Source organism: Poecilia reticulata, chromosome 13 (assembly GCF_904066995.2).
Source record: "Poecilia reticulata chromosome 13, P_reticulata-male-v2, whole genome shotgun sequence".
Lineage (NCBI taxonomy): Eukaryota > Metazoa > Chordata > Actinopteri > Cyprinodontiformes > Poeciliidae > Poecilia > Poecilia reticulata.
The window spans coordinates 30,729,020-30,748,807 of record NC_088842.1 but is presented as its reverse complement, the minus strand read 5'-3'; the positions used below and the strand labels follow the sequence as shown (position 1 = coordinate 30,748,807).

Below are 19,788 nucleotides of genomic sequence, written 5' to 3'. Positions count from 1 at the left end.
TCAGAAACTTCCTGCTCAGGCCTTCCTCATTTCTCTGTGGAGCCTCAGCCCATGTCCGTAGTGGCCAGTGAGGCCTTGAGTCTGAGGTGTGTGGCTCACGGACCTCCAGATCCGGTCAAGGTCATCTGGCTGCGCGACGGAGCTGAAATGAACTCCTTGAATGACCCGGTGGCGCTGTCGCCTTCCACACTCAACCTCACAGGTAGACCCTGAGATCTGCATGTAATGAGCATGTAATCAAATCCAATCAAATTTTATTTGTATAGCACATTTCAGCAGCAAGGCATTTCAAAGTGCTTTACATAATTAAAATAAAAACAGCAGGTGACATTGAATAAACAGTGAGAAAGGGAGAGATTTAAAAAAAAAAAAAAGAGATAAAAACATTAAAACCCCTTTAGGACTTCAGTTAAACACCGTTTAACTGGGATTCTAACCCTCAGAGACTTTAGTCAAAAACACCGTTTGACAAGGACTCCGACCAGAACCAGAAGATCTTAGGGGTCCAGTCGGTTGGTACAGCAATAACAGATCTTTAAGGTATTGTGGTGCTAAACCGTTCAGTGATTTATAAGCTAACATCAGTATTTTAAAGTCTATTCTCTGAGCTACAGGGAGCCTGTGCAGGGACTTTAAAACTGGTGTTATGTCTCTATCTTCCTGGTTTTAGTGAGAACAGCAGCAGCAGCATCTGGATCAGCTGCAGCTGTTTGATTGATTTATTAGTCAGACCTGTGAAGACGCTGTTGCAGTAATCAATGCGGCTAAAGATAAACGCATGGATGAGTTTCTCTAGATCACGCTGAGACATCAGTCCTCTAATCCTGGAGATGTTCTTCAGGTGATAGAAGGCCGACTTTGTGACTGTATTAATGTGGCTCTGAAGGTTCAGGTCAGAGTCCATCACTACTCCCAGGTTTCGGGCTGATCGCTGGTGTTTAGTTGTAATAACTGAAACTGTGCATTGATTGTAGTTCGCTCCTCTTTCGGTCCAAAGATAATGGACCTAAAATGATACCGTCATGAGCCGTGAGGATGGAGGCGGTAAACCCAGGCTGATGTGCAGTAACGACGGTTCTAATGACAAACACGAAGAGAACAGAAATCCAGGCAGCACAGGTGAACAATGAGCCCAGACACGCTGGGAGGACACAGGAGCAGGCAGCACAGGAGGGGTTAAATACGCTCAGGGGAATAATCAGGGAAACGGGAGGCAGCTGGAGACAATCAGGGGGGAGACGGGATTACACAGGAGCTAAATGAACAGAAAAACAAAACTCCATATCCTCACAAATACTCTGAAAACTCTAAAAAAAAAACATTTAAAAACAGCCAGAGTGAAACGATTAATCATGATTAATCTATTATTGAAGTAATTGTCAATTAATTTGATGATTGATTAATCGTCAACCGGAGTATAAGACTCAAAAAGGACATTTTTCAGAAATTAAGCAGAAGCTGTACAATAGCAAAACCCATTCTTTATATGTAAATATGTTCTACCCAGAATTTTTAAATTGAATTATTAATTTAAAAAAAAGTATTGCCCTAATCATGATTAATTGATTATTGATGATGCTGCCCTTTTCAGTAATTAAATATGAAATGCACAAAACAAACATTTTTTTAAGATAAATAAAATTGTTGTCTATAAAACCTCAAGTGCCAGTTTTAGCTTCATCTGGTTCAAAAGAGTCAACATATCAGCCCAAATTACGATTAATATGATTAAACACGATTAAAATTAACCAGAAAATTTTATTCTGTAAGTTTTTTTTACAGAATTAATCAGATTAATCGGATTAGTTTTACTAATCAAATGAATTAATCAGAATAATTGATTGTCATCTAATTTAATAATAGATTAATTGTTACTCAAACTGGACATTTTTCAGGGTTTAAGCCAAAACTGTTCAAAAAATATGTAAATATATTGTATTAAAGGTTAAAAGAAAACATTTGTCAATAAATATGTTCATACGAACATTAAGAACACGCTACAAAAAACTGAAATACAATTATGAGAATAAAGTTTATTGATGAGTTAATCTAAAGTTGACTGATCTTGACTAACGATTAATTACAGATATGAGTTTTGTCTTTTTTTATTGGCCATATTTAATTGATTTTTAAAAGTCTGCGCATTCTGCATGGTTTTTCATTTAACCACCTAAACTTATTTTATTTCACATTAGAAATACAGAAAAGATAAAAATAAACATTTGTAGCACATAAAGAGCATTTGCAGCTAAAAAATGCTAAAAAATGTCAAACGTTGAGTCGTTTTCCTTTATCCAACATCAAACAGAGCTTTCTATTTTAAATGCAAAATGTAGATATTTTTGTACAGTTTTAGCTTAATTGTTGCAGTTCTTTCAGCAAATTATCTATTTGAGTCTTAATGCTCCAGTTAGTGATAATCAGTTGCTAAATTATCAGTGTGGTGATTATTTAGCCAAACGGAGTAGCAACACCTTGCTGCTGCTGCTGCACTGAGATTCTCCGTCTGTAAAATTAGACTCTAATTATTTAACGGGCTGAGATGAACCAGGTCACAACAAGACACAAACAAACAGAAATGCTTTCACTGCATTTCATTCAGCCGAGGGCAGCCGTGACGCAGTTTGAGGTTGAGGTTAGTGAGATTTTTTTTTTTGTTGTTGAGGGAGGAAATTGGACATTTTTTTTAGCAGTGGGACGGGAATTGTGGCACAACGGCTGGTAACTGTTTTCTTCTTTACAGAGTAAATGGAAAACCTTTTAAATAAGTTTTCACATTACGTTTGGAGCAAATATGGAAGTTACAATGTATTTTGGGGGCAGCAGAAACAAAAAAACATAAGTTGGAAATTATATTTTAAAAAAACTAATTCTGCAGAAACAGTGATATTATAGTGTTGGGTTAATGTCCCAACACAGATTTTCATGACCTGAGCCGAACGTTAAGCGGGAACATTTCCAGAAAGTTCTTTAAAGGATAAAACAGGAGAACCATACAAACGTTACAGCTGAAGGGACCCATGCTGACGTAAAAAAAGTACTAGCTCCACTGGTAGATTATTCTACTTAAAACATGGGAAAATCTGTTAAAAGTGAAATTATCTGCCAGTGGAACTGCTACTTTTTCGTTACCTAGCAACCCCAGGCAAGCCCAGCCCGTTACCTAGCAACCCCAGCCAAGCCCAGCCCGTTACCTAGCAACCAAGTTCTAGTTCCACTGACAGGTTAATTCTCTGATAACACGGGAAAAGTGTCTTTTTGTGAAGTAGGAACTAGAACTTTTTCATCAATATTACGGAATTATTCACTTAAAAGAACCTTCTATTTGCTGAGAAGTCATGTGTGAGTTAGTTTTGTCTTATTTCAAGTATAATAAGACATTCCCAGTAGAAACTGGACAGAAATGCTTTTGTTTCTGTAGCCTGATTCATTTTATGAAGCTGTTGAGTGGCTCTGATTGAAACCAGAGTGCAGAAAGGAAGTAAAGAAACGGATGTTAATAAGAAAAAAGCGATATAAGAGGGAGAGGAAGAAAGGCAGCAGCTCACAGCTGTCTGGCAAACAGCAGCTGAGTGTCAGCAGGAAAGGCTGAGTCAGAGGGGATAGAGGAGAAAAAACCTCCGGCTCCCGATCGGAGAGGATCTACTGAGTCATCGCGGCGGGCTTCCTGCTGTTTACCAGGACCCGTTTGACGGTAACCTCCACTCACAGGTCTGGAATGGGCAGCTGCGCTCGTAGACCGCAGGTTAAATCAAGTTACATACAAACATTACTGCTGAAGGGACCCATGCTGACAAATGGCATGAAGAACATTCCAGCCGTTTAGAAATTAACAGTGACTCATGCTGATTCATGCTGCTTCCTCTATTTTCCTTTTCATAAAGGGGACCTATTATTAAAAAAAAATCTAATTTTTCTTATTATTGTACCGTATTTTCCGCACTATAAGGCACCTAAAAACCTTCAATTTCCTCAAAAGCCGACAGTGCGCCTTATAACCCGGTGGGCCTTATATATGGACCAATATTGAGCCACAACAGGTCTAGCAACTACGGTAAGCAGCCGCCGACTTCATTTTCCCCGTAGAAGAAGAAGTGCGCGGTGCATGCTGGGATAGTTGTCAGAACGCTGGTTTGTTAATAAAGTTTGATAATACATTTAAAACCAGGGGGGCGGAGAAGGGCGGGGGAAGAGAGACAGAGACTGCGGCGGCGGCGTGTCGGTTGGTCTGTGTTACCCAGAAAGCAGTTGTGCACAATATCGCAACACCGTGAGTGAAACAATGACTGGGGCAGCTACTATATAAAGCACTCTGGAACCACTTCTTTACAAATGTAGATGTGTAATAATAGAGTACGGAACAAATTGGCAACTCAAACTGAAGCGTCTGTTCTATGCGCCTTATATATGAAAAAAGTTTTAAAATAGGCCATTCATTGAAGGTGCGCCTTCAAACCACTCGGCCATTTGTTGGCAGTAACTTAATGATTTTTGGTGTCTGGGAAACGAGCCGCTTCAAAAACCTCCAGAATGTAACGTCTGTAAGGTTTGGTCAGCTGGTTTTACTGCTGTGTGCGCTGTACAATGGCTGCTGGAAAAGACAAATGTTTGGTTGTTAATTTACCATCCTGAAACCACTTGTTTATTCTTGTTGGTTGTGCAGGAGGCTCTACTAATGCTTTTCAAAGATGTACAGTTGTATCTGTTTGTGGTCACTTTCATGTGCGAGTGCAAACATTGAGGTGGGGGGCGTGGCCAGCAGCAGGTTATTTGGATTTAAAGTGACTGAGACCACTTCCTGAACCTCTTAACTCACTCCCATCTTGTCAAGGTGGCGCTAAATCTTAAATGTACAGCAGATATATAAAAGGGAAAGGGACGCGGTGCCTACTAATAGTCAGCACCAAGACAACTAGATGAGGTCAGGAAAAATCTTAATTAAGAAAAAAATAGTGAGGAGGAGGGAAGTTGTTCAGTTAAGCTAGTTTGACTTTGATGATCTTATCATGTGTGTTTTGGTTCAGATGCAAAATAAAAGAAAAGCAAACTATCAGCTGTGACAGATATCAGTAGAGCAGGTTTAGCTAATCAACCACCGCTGTGTTAGCTTAGCTCATAGCAGCGGTAGCTAATCTACCACAGAGATCACTTATTAATAATCGCAAAATTAACATCAAATCTGGAAACATAAAACTGTAACTGACTGAATGTTCTTTCTTTGTGTGGGAAATGTTTAAGTGTTGAATCCTGATACATGTAGTGGCGTTGTTGTCAGTTATTTAACGGGTTTTCTGCGTTTTCCCCCTTTGCCGTGGCTCACTGCGGTAAATTATTAACACCTACATCTCCATGTTTCATTTAGCCAACAGAAATGTTGCGTGGCTCTAATGGATGGAATAAAAGAATCACCTTTTTCGCTCTTCAGCGTCGTGTTCATGCGCTTTCCGGATGTAAACATGCAAACATGGAAACTTACAAACTGATTGATTGCTGTCTTTTTTTTTTGTAAACTTTTGGTTATAGATACTAAAAAATGGTTTTCTTCAACATGAAGCATGAAAGACCGTTCTAGTGGAGCATGACAGCATAGTAGAGGCCTCTTGCGCGTAACGACCCCATCCCAGCGGAGTTGGTCAACACGGTGATCACAGCGAACAAGATCCTGATTTCTTGTCGTGACAAATGTGACATTTTCAGCTGGGAAGCGAATTATTCTGCGGTTTGCTGATGGGGAAGGAAAGAAACGCAGAAACATGTGACGCAATGAAGGGCGGCCTGATGAGCTGTCGGTTCGCCAGCGTCAGTGTCGCCTCCCTGTTCTTCCTCGCTAACAAGCCCTCGCTTCAGCCGGCGCGGATCAGACACCCCTGTTCTTTTTCCGGCCTCCACACAATGGAGGCTTGGTGCCGCCTGCGCTGGACAACGTGATTCTGTGCAAGCCTCAGTTTGTGGCCGGCTGGCGATGTTGGGCTGTTAGATAACGGTGATGAAACTTGACTGTGTGTGTGTGTGTGTGTGTGTGTGTGTGTGTGTGTGTGTGTGTGTGTGTGTGTGTGTGTGTGTGTGTGTGTGTGTGTGTGTGTGTTTGTTTGTAATACCTTGTGGGGACGATTTTCCTGACACTACTTTGTGGGGACCAATTGCTCCTTGTGGGGACCGAAATCCTGTTTTTGGGTAAGGGGTTAGAGTTAGGACTAAGGTGTGAATTGAGTTTTGGTTAGGGTTAGGAAAAGGGTAAAGGTAAGGTTTATGCTGTAGAAATGAATGGAAGTCAATGGAAAGTCCCCACAAAGATAGCCACGCAAACGTGCGTGCGTGCGTGCCTGCATGCATGCGTGTGCGTGCGTGTGTGTGTGTGTGTGTGTGTGTGTGTGTGTGTGTTGGCCTGTTTTTGTGTTATGGAATCTGTCGGTGTGTGAGCCCGCTGTGAGTCAGTGTGTGAGAGGAATCATTCTCCGCTGGGAGTCAGAATGTGTCACGCTTTGTCCCCTTCAGAGGAGCCCCAGGCCTGCAAGGGCTGCAGTCTTTCACCTAGACCCCAACGCCTCCCCACTCTTTGTTCACTTAGCTCCACTCCAGAAGGCCACATTCTTCCAGTAACAAGTTAAGAACCAAAAACAAGCCGTTTTCTATTTTATCTCTTTAAGAAAGTTAAAGAGATAACTTTCTTAAAGTTATCTCTTTAAGAAAGAGATAACTTTAAGAAGTTATCTCTTTCTTAAAGAGAATCCCTTCCAGAATCATGAAGGGATTCTGGATCCCTTCATGAACAGTTTAATTTAGATATTGACAGAGTTGTAAAGTAAAGAAATACTTTGTTACTGTAATGAAAGTAGATTTTACAGGTGTCTTTCTGAGAACTCTCTACATTTTAAGATATTTTTTAAGAGAAATATCTGTACTTTGAACTCCTTGTATTTTCCACATATAGCTTGGATAAATAATGCAAATAATGCAAAAATAAAGAAGGAAAAATATAAGTGTTGGTAATTCACTATTCAGTCGGATACAACCAAAGCAAAGATCAATAAACTTTAAAGTCTAATGAAACTGGAAGACATTTTAAAATAAATAAACAAAACAACAGAAACAACAAATAAAATGAATTATGAAGTCTCTGTAAACAAAATTGCCCTTCAAAATAAAGGGCTAGTTGAGACCAAAACACCAGACTGAAGACTTTTATTATCCTGTTTTTAGTAGAAAAAGAGAAAAATAGTAAATAATGCAAATGGAAATTATTGAGCTCCTTTTAATTCATCAAGTGAGTAAATGATTTATAGCTTATTGCAACAGGATTAAGTTTTATATCTACATGGTATTTGGCGAAAGCTAATGCTAACACGCTAACTTCAATGCCAATTATATCTACCCTTGAAAAACTACAACCCTTTATAATTCACATTTTTACAAAGCCATTAGATATTGTATTTATATTTATACTATATCCGTGTTTTATTTTGGTCCTGTATGATTCTTTTTTTTTTTCCAGGAGAGGAAGCGGAACTGCTGCATAAACAGTTTTCACAATAAGAGCATGAATATAAATGTGTAACTACTTGAAGAGTTAACAGTTAATATACAAAACTTCAACACAAACAACATCAAACTCAACTGAACGTTTATAAAACATCTTGGTTTAGAATTTATCCGGAAAAATTTATTTAGGGGAAGCTAAGTTTGCTAAACATTTTCAAAGTCAGCAAAAGCACTAATCGAAAAATTAGCTCCCCTATTAGCGGACAAATAGTAATCCTGAGAAGAGTGAGCTTACGTTTCCTCTAACTCCATGTTTATGTAAAAAAGAAATCTAGTTAAGTTGGTCTTTTGGCCATTAAAATCTCTGTCATTTTGTGTGTTTACTGTTCTGCCAGACAAGCCTCCCACAACGTCGACTTCTTTCATTTCCAGGCCTTTGATTACTGTTGAGCCTGAGTGGGAAATCCTCTAATTTACTCCTCCTCTGTTTGAAACGCAGGGTATCATTCCTGAACTGGGTCTGACTGGGATATATTCTGCTGTCTGCACACTTTACAAATGTTTATCTCTATAGAAAATATGCAAGTGAAGAGAAAAACATGGAGATTTTATGGCTAAATGTCTTAGAAATGGTCTTTCAAAAAAAGCTTGTGTCTGTAAATAATTTCTGAAGGTTATTTTGAATATTGTCACACAAATATTGGTCAGGTCTCTTCAAAAAACTTTAAAATACAGAGTTCTTTCTTTTTCATGGGCTTGCATTTTTAGTTTTTTTCTTTAATAATAATAATAATAATAATAATAATAATAATAATAATAGTCTTTGTGCATGGAGTTTGCATGTTCTCCCTGTGCATGGTGGGTTTTCTCCAGGTACTCCGGTTTCCTCCCACAGTCCAAAAACATGACTGTCAGGTTAATTGGCCTCTCTAAATTGTTCCTAGGTGTGAGTGTGTGTGTGCATGGTTGTGTGTCCTGTGTGTCTCTGTGTTGCCCTGCGACAGACTGGCGACCTGTCCAGGTTGTACCCCTCCTCTCGCCCGGAACGTTAGCTGGAGATGGGCACCAGCACCCCTCCCGACCCCACTGAGGGACAAGGGTGAATGGATGGATGGATGGATGGATGGATGGATGGATGGATGGATGGATGGATGGATGGATGGATGGATGGATGGATGGATGGATGGATGGATGGATGGAACATTACATAATCTAAACTGTACTTTCCCATAACTGACATTTTACTTTCCAAAACTTAAATGTTACTGTATGCTATCTAGAACTAAACTTGTCACAATAAAATTTTTTGCTTGACTATAAATTGTTGGAGCAATTATCGCAATAAATGATAATATTGTTGTAATGACGCCATTTTCAAGTAATATATTCATAATGGTATAATTATGCAAGTTTGCTCTGTCAAAGTCTGATAAACTTTAATTTTGTAAAGAACAAAGTTCATGTAAAAATACAAAATCTTCTAAAAAAAATTTGTGGTCTAGTTTCTGATGCAGATATCTTAGTGCATTTAAAATAAAATAAAAAAACTTACAAGTGGCTGTTCACCAAGATAAAGAGGCTTGTTTTAAGTAAATTATTCCTTAATATTGGTGAAAAAGTTCTAGTTCCACTGGTAGAATATTCCACTGCGTCGTTACCTAGCAACCCCAGCCAAGCCAAGCCCGTTACCTAGCAACCCGATTCTAGTTCCATTGGCAGATTCTTTCACTCAGATCATATGTTATAAATAAAATAATCTGCCAATGGAGCTGGAACTTTTTCATCAATATTAAGGTCTTATTGACTTAAAACATGCTGCTATATCTTGCTGAAAAGTTACTTTTATTTTTGTTTTAAGTGTACTAAGACATACGCACTAGAAACTAGACCAAAAATGCTTGATGATTGTTTGTGTTTTTGCAGTGCATTTTTTGACAGATGGAGAAAGATTTCACATGGAACGTGAAAGCTTCTTTGTTAATGTCCTGAAAACTAGCGTCATAATCAGGAGGCCGTGGAAATGGCTTCCCTCCCACTTTTCTCGAGTCGGCGTGAACTTTCTCACGTTGATGCTGCTTCCTGTTCCCAGCGCTGTTGCAGGGGTTTTGGTTTGAACTGACCGACTTTGTTTCCATCCAGGTCTGGACAGAACCAGCACTTTCTCCTGTGAAGCTTACAACCGGAAGGGCGTGTCGACCTCCCGGTCTGGAACCATCACCGGTAATCGCCCTTTAAAAAAAGTCTCTCTGCTGAATTCGCTGCTGCAGGATTTTTGTTTACTCTTGTTTTGGTGTTTCTTTTCTCTCTTTAGTTTTGCCATCCCAACCTCATAATGTGAGCGCTGTGGAGATCAATCAGACCGCCGTTCGTTTGTCCTGGCAGCCTGGTTTTGGAGGAATCTACCCGATAATACGCTGCTCTGTTCAGGTGAGATGGAGCAGGATAAGTGGAAAACATCTAACCTGGAAGTCTCACACTGTTGGACTTCGATGCTAAACTTTGTCTTCCTCCTTTATATTTGCAGAATTTATTACAGAGATTATTTGTCAAAAGGCTACTCAAGTACTCAGTAACCGATCAAAACGCCAATTATTGGACTGCAAAAACACAAAATCTTACAAAATATTTTTGGTTTAGTTTCTAGTGGAAATATTTTAACACCCCTGAATTAAGACAAAACTAACTTATAAGCAAGATATAGGAGCTTGTTTTAAGTCTAATTTCTTCATATTGATTTGAAAATCAATATGAAGACACAAACACTGTTAGATTATTCCTTTTCGACCATGGGAATAATTTTGCTTTAAGCGAAATAATCTAGTAGTTTTTCATCAGTATTTAGGAATCATTTTCTTAAAACCAGCTCCTATGTCTTCCTGTAAAGTTACTTGCTAGAACTTATCGGATGCACAGACAGATATTTATTGGTATTTTAACAGTTTGTTAACGGCTTTTATCAATACATTCTGGCACAACCAGAAGAACATTTATCATTTTAATTTTGGCTAAATTGAAAGTGCGTTTGGCTGTTATAAGTGAAGTAACCAGCCAGTGGAACTAGAACTGGTTGCTAGGTGACGGCCTGGGCTTGGCTGGCGTTGCTAGGTAACGGCCTGGGCTTGGCTGGCGTTGCTAGGTAACGGCGCAGCAACATTCTACCGGTGGAACTAGAACTTTTTTTGTAAAGATAAAGGAATTATTGACTTAAAAAAAAACCTCATATTTATTACTGAAAAGTTAATTGTAAGTCAGTTTTGTTTTATTCCTACTGTACTAGGATATTTGCAGTAGAATGTTTTGCTGTGTGTAACTGAGTGGATGTAAGTAGTTTCTGCCCAACTTTCTGCAACCCTAATTTTAAAGAAAAGGATGGATCCTTTTCCTTTGGTTGCCTCGCTCATCCTGTTCCCCTCCCTGCTGTCTTCGTCCATGGATCAGGTTTCGCTCTGGGAAAGTGGCCTCCTGAACTAATCTCATGTAGCACCACTCCCTCTCCTTGTGTCTGGTTGCCACCATCCAGCTCCGCATTTCTTGTAGCTGAAAGGAGGAAAGTTTTCCTCCTGGAAAAAAAAAGAGAGAGCTGTGCAGCACCACCCCTAAACGTCTGGTTCTAATAAAGCTGCCCCCCTCCTCCTCACAAGGGGAACAAGACAAGGGGCCAGCCTCAGCAAAGTGGGGCAAAAATCTGAGTTTAACAGTTTATTGTGCAGAGAGGAGTAACATGAAAAAGGCTGGGATGTCGAGAGCAGAAAGGCTTTTCTGTGTTTCACATGAAAGGAAGAAGAGAGAGTGAATGGAAAGAGGAAAAGCAGTGACAGCAGGTATTGTGGGCCTGAGCCATTCAGCTGGATGAGTCAGAGCAGAGGCATAGCAGTACATGAAACACTTGTTTTACAACTCAGAGCTGATTCACGCTGTTGTTTTTTTCATCTGCTCTCCTGAATCACTCAGACTACTTCCTAAGTTTTATGCTCACGCCATGAGGAAGGAGAACCATCAGGGTTTAAAACCTGCATCATCATCAGCAGCACCACACTGCAAAAACACTAAATCCTACCAAGTAGTTTTGGTCTAGTTTCTAGTACAACTATCTTGGCATACTGGATGTAAGACAAAACTAACTTCTAATCAACTTTTCAGCAAGACAACAGTCAAGGGCGTCAAACTTTTTTTAATTTTGGGGCCACATTAAATATTTGAATGTTCTTAAAGGGCCAGTTGTTCCAGAATGTATTAATAAAACCCAGTAAACTGAAAACATCAATAAATAGTTGTTTGCTTCAGCAATCAATAAGTAAAGTAAAATTAAATAATATTGATCAGTCCATTCAGGGTTTGATGATTGTTTTTGTTTTATTTGCTATCAAAATCACAGATTTTCAGAAATATTTGTAAGGAATTTTTACTATATTTTTGCTAATGTATGATGTTAAATGTGACTTTTTATTAATTGTCAAATTGATCACAGCTGTGGCAGCAGTCACTTAAACTAGAGGTGTGCCGATCGATCGGTCACCGATCATAATCAGCCGATTTTCGTGAAAAAGTGCATGATCGGTGATCATTGGCTCTTGTTGTCGATCACCTGCATCTCATTTCGCTGCCTGCCTGTGCAGCTGGTCTCCTCTTTCCTTCACTCTGCGCAAACGCGCAGCAACAAATCCTAAGCGATGTTGAACTATAACGCACTGAGTGAATGGGGACGTTTGCGTGTTGCGGTGGAAAATTGAAGCACGTTCAAGTTCCCTGTAAGTTAGTTTTGTCTTCATTCGAGTTAGTAAAATATTTACACTAGAAACTAGAAAAAACATGTTTTTGCTGTGTATAATGTGTTTCATGCTACAAAAACAAGTAATTTAGGTCTATTTTCTTGTGGAAATATCTTAGTTTTGTTTCAGATCAAATGTACTGATTTATAACTAACTTTAAAGAATGATACAGGAGATTTTTAATCCTTAATCTGGATTAAAAAGTATTATTTCCTCTGGTTGCGTTACCATATAATTGCGCAATTTAATTGTGGAAAACAAACTTATGTTAGTTTTGTCTTATTTTAAGTGTGCTAAGATATTTGCTCTAGAAACTTCAAACCAAAAATACTTGTTAGGATTTTGTGTTTTTGCAGTGCAGCGCTCAGGCTCATAACCCAGCAGCGTTCGCCTCGTTTATAGAATAACTGCGTCCAGTCTGTAGCGTGTAGCAGCAGAACAATGGTCTGGACAAACAACTTTGATGTGGTTTTGGGATTCCTGCTGGGAAGATTTCTTTCTGTTGTTCCCCTTTTTAAAAAAATGTGTTTACTGCAGAGAGTTTGCAGAGGCAGCAGGTTTCTGGCTCTGATTTGCAGCTGCTTTCGGTGCACCTTGCTGAGCGATATGCGTGTTCAGCAGGTTTTACAGCAGACAATTAGCACTTAATGACGCCTCCCACTGCCCCAGTCTACAGAAGGTACAACCCATGCTAAACTTGCACATTTAACACAAGAATAAAAAGCTTAGGAAAACATATAAATATATAGTGTGGATCCCTGGCAAGACTTTTTGATTAATTCACTGCATAGATTTTAACATGTTGAAACTGTGAAGCAAAAATTTACCGGTTCAAAAATCTACCATTAGATTTTTGAATCTAATGGTTCAAAAATCTAATGGTTTTTGAACCATTAGACAATCTAATGGGATGCTGGAAAAGACTATTGCTGTGTTCAAGTTGTGCTAAAAGCAGTTAGCTTATCAACAAAGCTATTCAAGGCAAAAATAGCATTTCAGTGCTAAACACGTAGCAGCAGCACAGACGTCCCCAATGCTAACGTTAACACAGCTCCGAGAATAATCAGGAGCTCCTGAAGCACTGAAACTAAACACTTATACCAATCAGATGGTTAATCACCTAAATAACACATTGAGAAGAACAAATATATTTGTTCTTGAGCTTTTAGGTCTATTTATTCAATAAGTTAGTTGCAAAAAGGGTTTTAGAATTGAAAATGTTGCTTGATCGGACAGTGAAGCTGTAGAAAACCTCCCGCTTGAATTATTTTTGCATTTTTGGGAGCATTCAGAGAGAGCGGTCAGAAGCTTTTTCAATTCAAAAAGCCACTTTTGTTACCAGCAAACAAGATTTGTAACTTTGTTTTATTTTTATTCTATTTTAACTCAAATTATTGTAAACATCCACGAGTTTTTGTAGATATAGTGCAAAAACCCAAAATCCTACCAAGTATTTTTGGTCTAGTTTCTTGTGTAAATATCTTTTTACACCTGATATAAGACAAAACTAGCTTATAAGTAACTTTTCAACAAAATATCTGAGCTTTTTTTAAGTCACCAATTCCTTAATGTTGGTGAAAAGTTTGAATTTCACTGGTAGATTATTTCACAATCAACAGGCACTGCACCGTTACCTAGCAACCCCAGCCAATCCCAGCCCGTTACCTAGCAACCTCAGCCAAGCCCAGCCCATTGCCAAGCAACCCCAGCCAAGCCCAGCCCGTCACCTAGCAACCCCAGCCAAGCCCAGCCCGTCACCTAGCAACCTCAGCCAAGCCCCGCCCGTTGCCAAGCAACCCCAGCCAAGCCCAGCCCGTCACCTAGCAACCACAGCCAAGCCCAGCCTGTCACCTAGCAACCCAGTTCTAATTTCACTGGCAGATTATTTCACTGATAACAAGGGAAAATTTCTTTTTGGGAAATAGGAACGTTTTCATTAATATTAAGGAATCATTCACTTAAAGCAGCCTCCCTTTTTCATGCTGAAAAGTTTGTATGTTAGTTTTGTCTTATTTCAAATGAACTAAGATATTTTTACTAGAACTTACTAGAAACTTAAGATTTTGTGTTTTTGCTGTAAGCATTAGAAATATTTCAGATTTTTCATTTTTCTTGCTGTTCTGCTCAAAATATTATTACAATTTCATCAACCTTTAGGTCCAATAGGGAGTTTTTTAGTTTTCTCTTCCAATGTTTTGATTCTGGGAATCACGGCCTGTTCCTGTTTTCGCCCTGTGAGCCACAACAGATAAACCTCCCACACAAGAACGGCTGCAGCTGCTAAATCCGCCACAAAGGCTGCAACAACTTAACGCTACTCTGTCTGAACGTTTCAGGCCAAGCAGTCGGGAGATTCCTTCCCGGCAGACTCGGATAAGACGATCCACACCCAGAAAGTGAACGTCCCGCCAGCCACGCATGTCGTCCAGGGCCTGGAGCCGCACACGCTCTACGCCGTCAGGGTGGCCTGCGACAGCAGCCAGGGCCCGTCTGACTGGTCGCCCTGGGTGGAGTTTCGCACACGAGAAGGAGGTGGGTCTCTCAAGAGGATTGGTGATGAGTTTTTTTCCCTCGCCCTCTGGATGTCAGTGTTTGTGTTGGAAGTATGTGAAGGTCAAAGCTGCGATGTTTCCTCCCTCCTCTGTTTTGGGCTGACGCACCAGTGAAAGCTGCAGGTGCAAACAAAAGTCAAGCGTTTAGATCTGTTCATTTCACTACAACTTGTTTGTTTGTGTTTGTTTGTGTTTCAACAACAAGGCAGCTCAAGGTGCTTTACATCACTGAAACACAGTCACCAATTGTGAAAAAAGCAATAAGCAGTAATTCTGTCACCAATATACATCAAAAAAATATTGATTAATGTTTTACTTACTACTAATCAAAACAAAATACAGACTAAAAAACAGTTCATACCTGATCACTTATTTATTTACTTAATATTTACTTATTCATTTTTCCTTAGCAGCCAAGTTATTTCTATGTTTCTACTTTATTTTTATATTTATTGTGATATACTTACTTATTATTCTTTTATTCAATTATTTGACTTGCCTTCGAGAGTTGCTAATTTATTTATTTTTTCTAAATGTTGTACTTTCTTTTGTGCACAATGACGATGAAAGAAATTCTGATTCTCATTGTGAAAAGTAACGCTGACCAGCTGGGTTTTTAGTCTAGATTTAAAGGAACTCAGTGTTTCTGCTGTTTTGCAGTTTTCTGGAAGTTTGTTCCAGATTTGTGCTGCATAGAAGCTGAACGATGCTTCTCCATGTTTGGTTCTGGGTCTGAGAATGCAGAGGAGAAGCAGAACCAGAACCTGAGTGGTCTGGAAGGTTGCTATGGCAACACCAGCAGATCTTTAAGCTGATTTATAAACTTCCAACAGTATCTGAAGGTCTATTCTCGGAGCTGCAGGGAGCCAGTGGAAGAACTTTAGATCTGAACTGGGTGATGTTCTCTATCTTCCTGGTTTTAGTCAGAACTCCAGCAGCAGCAGACCAGTGATGACACTGTTGCAGCAATCAATGCGACTAAAGATGGATCAGTTTCTCTAGATCTTGCTGATTATCGCTGGAAATGTTCTTCAGGTGATAGAAGGCCGACTTTGTAACTGTCTTTATGTGTCTCTGAAGGTTCAGGCCTGATCTCTAGTTTCCATCTGTAACAGCTGAAGCTGTGCGTTGACTCCAGATCGTTCCTCTTTAAATCCAAAGACAAAAACTTCAGTTTTGTTTCTAATCAGCTGTAGAAGGTTTTCGCACATCCACACATTGATTTGCTCTAAGTATCTATTCAGTGATTGGATGTAGAGCTGTGTGTCATCATCATAGTTTTGGTAACTCATCTTATTTCTTGTTAGAACCTGAGCTAATGGAAGCATATAGATATTCAATAGGAAGAGGCCCAGGTTGAACGTTGGGGAGCCCAGATTGTAACTTCTGTTCCGAGTTCTTTAGGTAAGATTCAAACCAATTTACTGCCATACCAGAGAGTCCTATCAGTATAAAAGCATCATTTTCATAGTAAAAGTGCATAAATGTGCTCTCTATCCACATTTAAGCATGTTGAAAAACCTGACCCCATGTTGATCTGAAGTATCATGATAGGTGCCGCATTAGTTTCCCCTTTATGAAGGCTCAGTCAGTGCTTTCCCTGAAACGGGATGTAAAAAGTAAAACTGCTTAATTGTAATATGATGGTGGTTAGATGTAGGCTAGTTTCCAGTTTTTAGATACTTCTGGGTTATTTAGAAAAGAAAGTCTGAGTGAGCTGAATAAGCAGTTTCGGAGATGCGAATGGGAACACAAAAGCTGTGCTGGTGGTTTTTAAAAAATTACTGTTAGTCTTTTTCAATATTCCAGGCATAACATTTGAAGAAGCTGGATACTGATACACCAAGGCATTTTGCTCCACTAATGGATTCCTGGGCACGGTATCCTATTCATGCGATTGACTTTATTCAATCAGGCATCAAAATAGAGACGTTGCGTGATGAAATATGAACCTGTGTTGACATGATCTCACCTTTCTGCTTTATGCACATGTGAGATTCTGTCACCTGGAATCAAAAAGAAGTCATAATGCTGGGAACAGCATAAGCCTTAAAACTCTCTGCACCCGAAAATAAGCAGAAAGCTAAATTCCAGTAATCCCAGAGGAACAGAGGAAGAGAAATCTCCCAAAGAGCCCCCAACGGAAGGGGAGCAGAGACCCAGAAAGACCCCGGACAAGCCCCCAGGGGTGTCGCTTCATCTCACACTGGCCATGTAGGGAAAAATCCTGCATTAAAGGCAAGGAGGTAAAATCAGCATTTTAGGGCTTTACATCATGTTACAGTGTTATTCCCTTCGTTCTTTCATGTTTGAGGAATCCTTTTGTCGGTGCTGCTCCTTCAGACTAGCGGCAGCAGCTATTAGCAAACACCTGGTGGAACTACTGGTTTACTGAGCTCCTAAGATCAGTTTCTAATGAGGAGCTTTGTTGTGACGACGTGCTGAAGGCAGCGTGTCAGAAAGAGCAGGAGGTTCTTAAAGAGACAGAGGCCCAATTTCAAGGCGTCAAATTGCAAAGTCAAATTTCTTTTAAGTTATGCTTGACGTAGCATCTTTATAACAACTGAATGGAGAACATAGTTACTTGATTGTGCTATGAAACGGAACTATGTGTCTGGAAAATACAAATGCCTTCACTTTAAAGCATTTGCATACCAGAGGAGAAAGCAAACAAGCTACATTATTTTATTATTTTTGAAACATAATTAGCACCCCTAACTGTAGCCATTTATAATACTGTAGAAACAGGCTGGACGTCACCCAACATGCTTGATTTTAGTAAAATGTGTCAGTTATTCTGGGTGAGGGCAGCAGATTCATCATGAAAACATTTCATCAGTTCATGACAAAGCTTCCCAACATCACAAACAATTTTGTGTTTCATGCCAAAAATAAAGTTTGCTATCAGTCCTGTTTAGTTCACTTTAGTCAAACTCTAGTTTGTTTACTTGGAAAGTCTGGTTAATTTGGGGAGGTGTGAACCGGACTCAGATGCGGACCTGTTCGAATGCATACATGTGAACGCCGAGTGGACTGGAGACCGCTCCAAAGGAGGAATTGGACTACAGCACAGGGCATTCTGGGTAAATTGAACCAAAATAAATGTGCTAGTTTAGCGCTAGAGCAGTGGTTCTTGACCTTTTTTGAGGTACCGAACCCCCCAGTTGCATATGCGCATTCACCGAACCCTTCTTATTCCAACCCCCACCAGTATTCTGATTTAGTGATGTAATTATATTAGGTGTGTTACCACCCCACACCACTAGAGGCAGTACCAACCCCGAAAAGATGCAACTAAGGAGCAGATTTAGACTATAGAATTTGGTAAAAACTGTGAACTTTGCTGAAGTAAATAAAGATAAAAGTTCAAATCCATGCTGAGTGGAGCTCCTTCAATCAGGGCTCCTCCGCAGCTCTGATTGGCTAAGCAATGTAACGTGATCCTCTGATTGGCTAAGCAATGTAACGTGATCCTCTGATTGGCTAAGCAATGTAACGTGATCCTCTGATTGGCTAAGCAATGTAACGTGATCCTCTGATTGGCTAAGCAATGTAACGTGATCCTCTGATTGGCTAAGCAATGTAACGTGATCCTCTGGAGCAAGTGATAGCAAAGCCGGGCGCATCATCACGTCTTTACACAAGTGTGTCTTTACCTCCGCGGCAGAGGCTCCGCCGAACCCCTGAGACCGACTCATCGAACCCCTGGGGTTCGATCGAACCCAGGTTAAGAACCACTGCGCTAGAGGGAGAAGTAGCTTGTGTTTTTTTTTTTTTTTTTACCAAAACAGAGAAATCCTACAATTACTAAAATGTGATGCGACTCCATTTTTCTTTACATTTTGTGCTCAGTGTTTTCAGAGGTTTTGATGTCGTTTCCTTCAGTGGTTCTTGGTGCAGCGCCCCCACAGGCGAGGAGTGGAACAGGTTTTTAAAACGGTTTGGTTCATTTCACACAACTCTGTGTGAAAACAAACCACAGCAGCTAAAAATGTAACAAATGTTGCAACTTCAGTCCCCAATTAAACCGAGGTGTGAAAACACCTTACGCAGATTTCCAGCTTGTATTTAAAAAATGTTGGGCCTTAAACCTCTATTAGTCCAACTGTGTTTATAAAAGAAACCAGGCTGAGCCTGTCTGCCCAGTTTCACCCGTTAGCAGATGACAGGGCGCTTCAGGAGGGACAGAAATGGAGAACGCTGTGGAAAGTCTCCTGAAAGGCTTCACTGACTCCTTCCCAACGGTAATGTTAAGCAGCGGTGTGTTTGACTTTACACTGAGGTGGGATTTTCCATGCCAGCTCATGCTGACTCCATCCATGGATTTTTAAAAAATGGCTGGAAATAGAGGAGAGAGAGAGAGAGAGAGAGAGAGAGAGAGAGAGAGAGAGAGAGAGAGAGAGAGAGAGAGAGGAGGTTTTGGCAGGGGCTTTCCATGATGAAAGCCGCCTCCAATCATCAAAAAACGCTCCAACGCAGCATTTCTCATTTTCTCATAAACAGGAAAAAGAAAAGAGGGAAGTAGGACTCGATGAAATGCTGGTCACAGGCAGGATTTAGCAGTTTCACTTCTTTATTTCAGAAAAAAAAATGGCAGAAATCTTTGTTTCCTTTTAGCGGTGAGAAAGAAAAAAGGGAGTTTATGATTTCCTTTAAGAAAGAAATGTCTTTGCACTTGTCTAAATGAGTCAGAGGATAAAAAAAGCGGCAGCCTGGTCACAGATCAGCAGCATTTTCCACATCTCTCTCTGTCTGGTTCTGGTCGCCTCTCTGCTGTCTTTCTCTCTAACAGACGGTCCAAATATGTTCTGCTCTGTCCCTTGAACAGATCATCCTTCTGCTTCCTCGGCGTGTTACACATCCAGATCCTGAGAGCTGTTTCTGTTTCTCACATCCATCATCTGTTTCCTGAACTGACTCCCCCTCGTGTTCTTGTGTTTAATCTTTTCCTCTACCTAAAGTCCAACAAGCGATGTTGTGCAGAAGGG

General features: G+C 40.0%; 1 protein-coding gene across 2 annotated transcripts in view; it reads left to right on the top strand.

Moving 5' to 3' along the window:
- axl (AXL receptor tyrosine kinase) overlaps positions 1 to 19,788 on the top strand; it is a 48,696-nt gene that overhangs the window by 7,379 nt on the left and 21,529 nt on the right. For both annotated transcript variants that reach the window (XM_008426523.3, XM_081614653.1), the window contains exons 4-7: positions 20 to 202; positions 9,619 to 9,699; positions 9,791 to 9,906; positions 14,585 to 14,780. In XM_008426523.3, the coding sequence (XP_008424745.2) occupies positions 20 to 202; positions 9,619 to 9,699; positions 9,791 to 9,906; positions 14,585 to 14,780 (576 nt within the window). The remainder of the gene's footprint in view (positions 1 to 19; positions 203 to 9,618; positions 9,700 to 9,790; positions 9,907 to 14,584; positions 14,781 to 19,788) is intronic.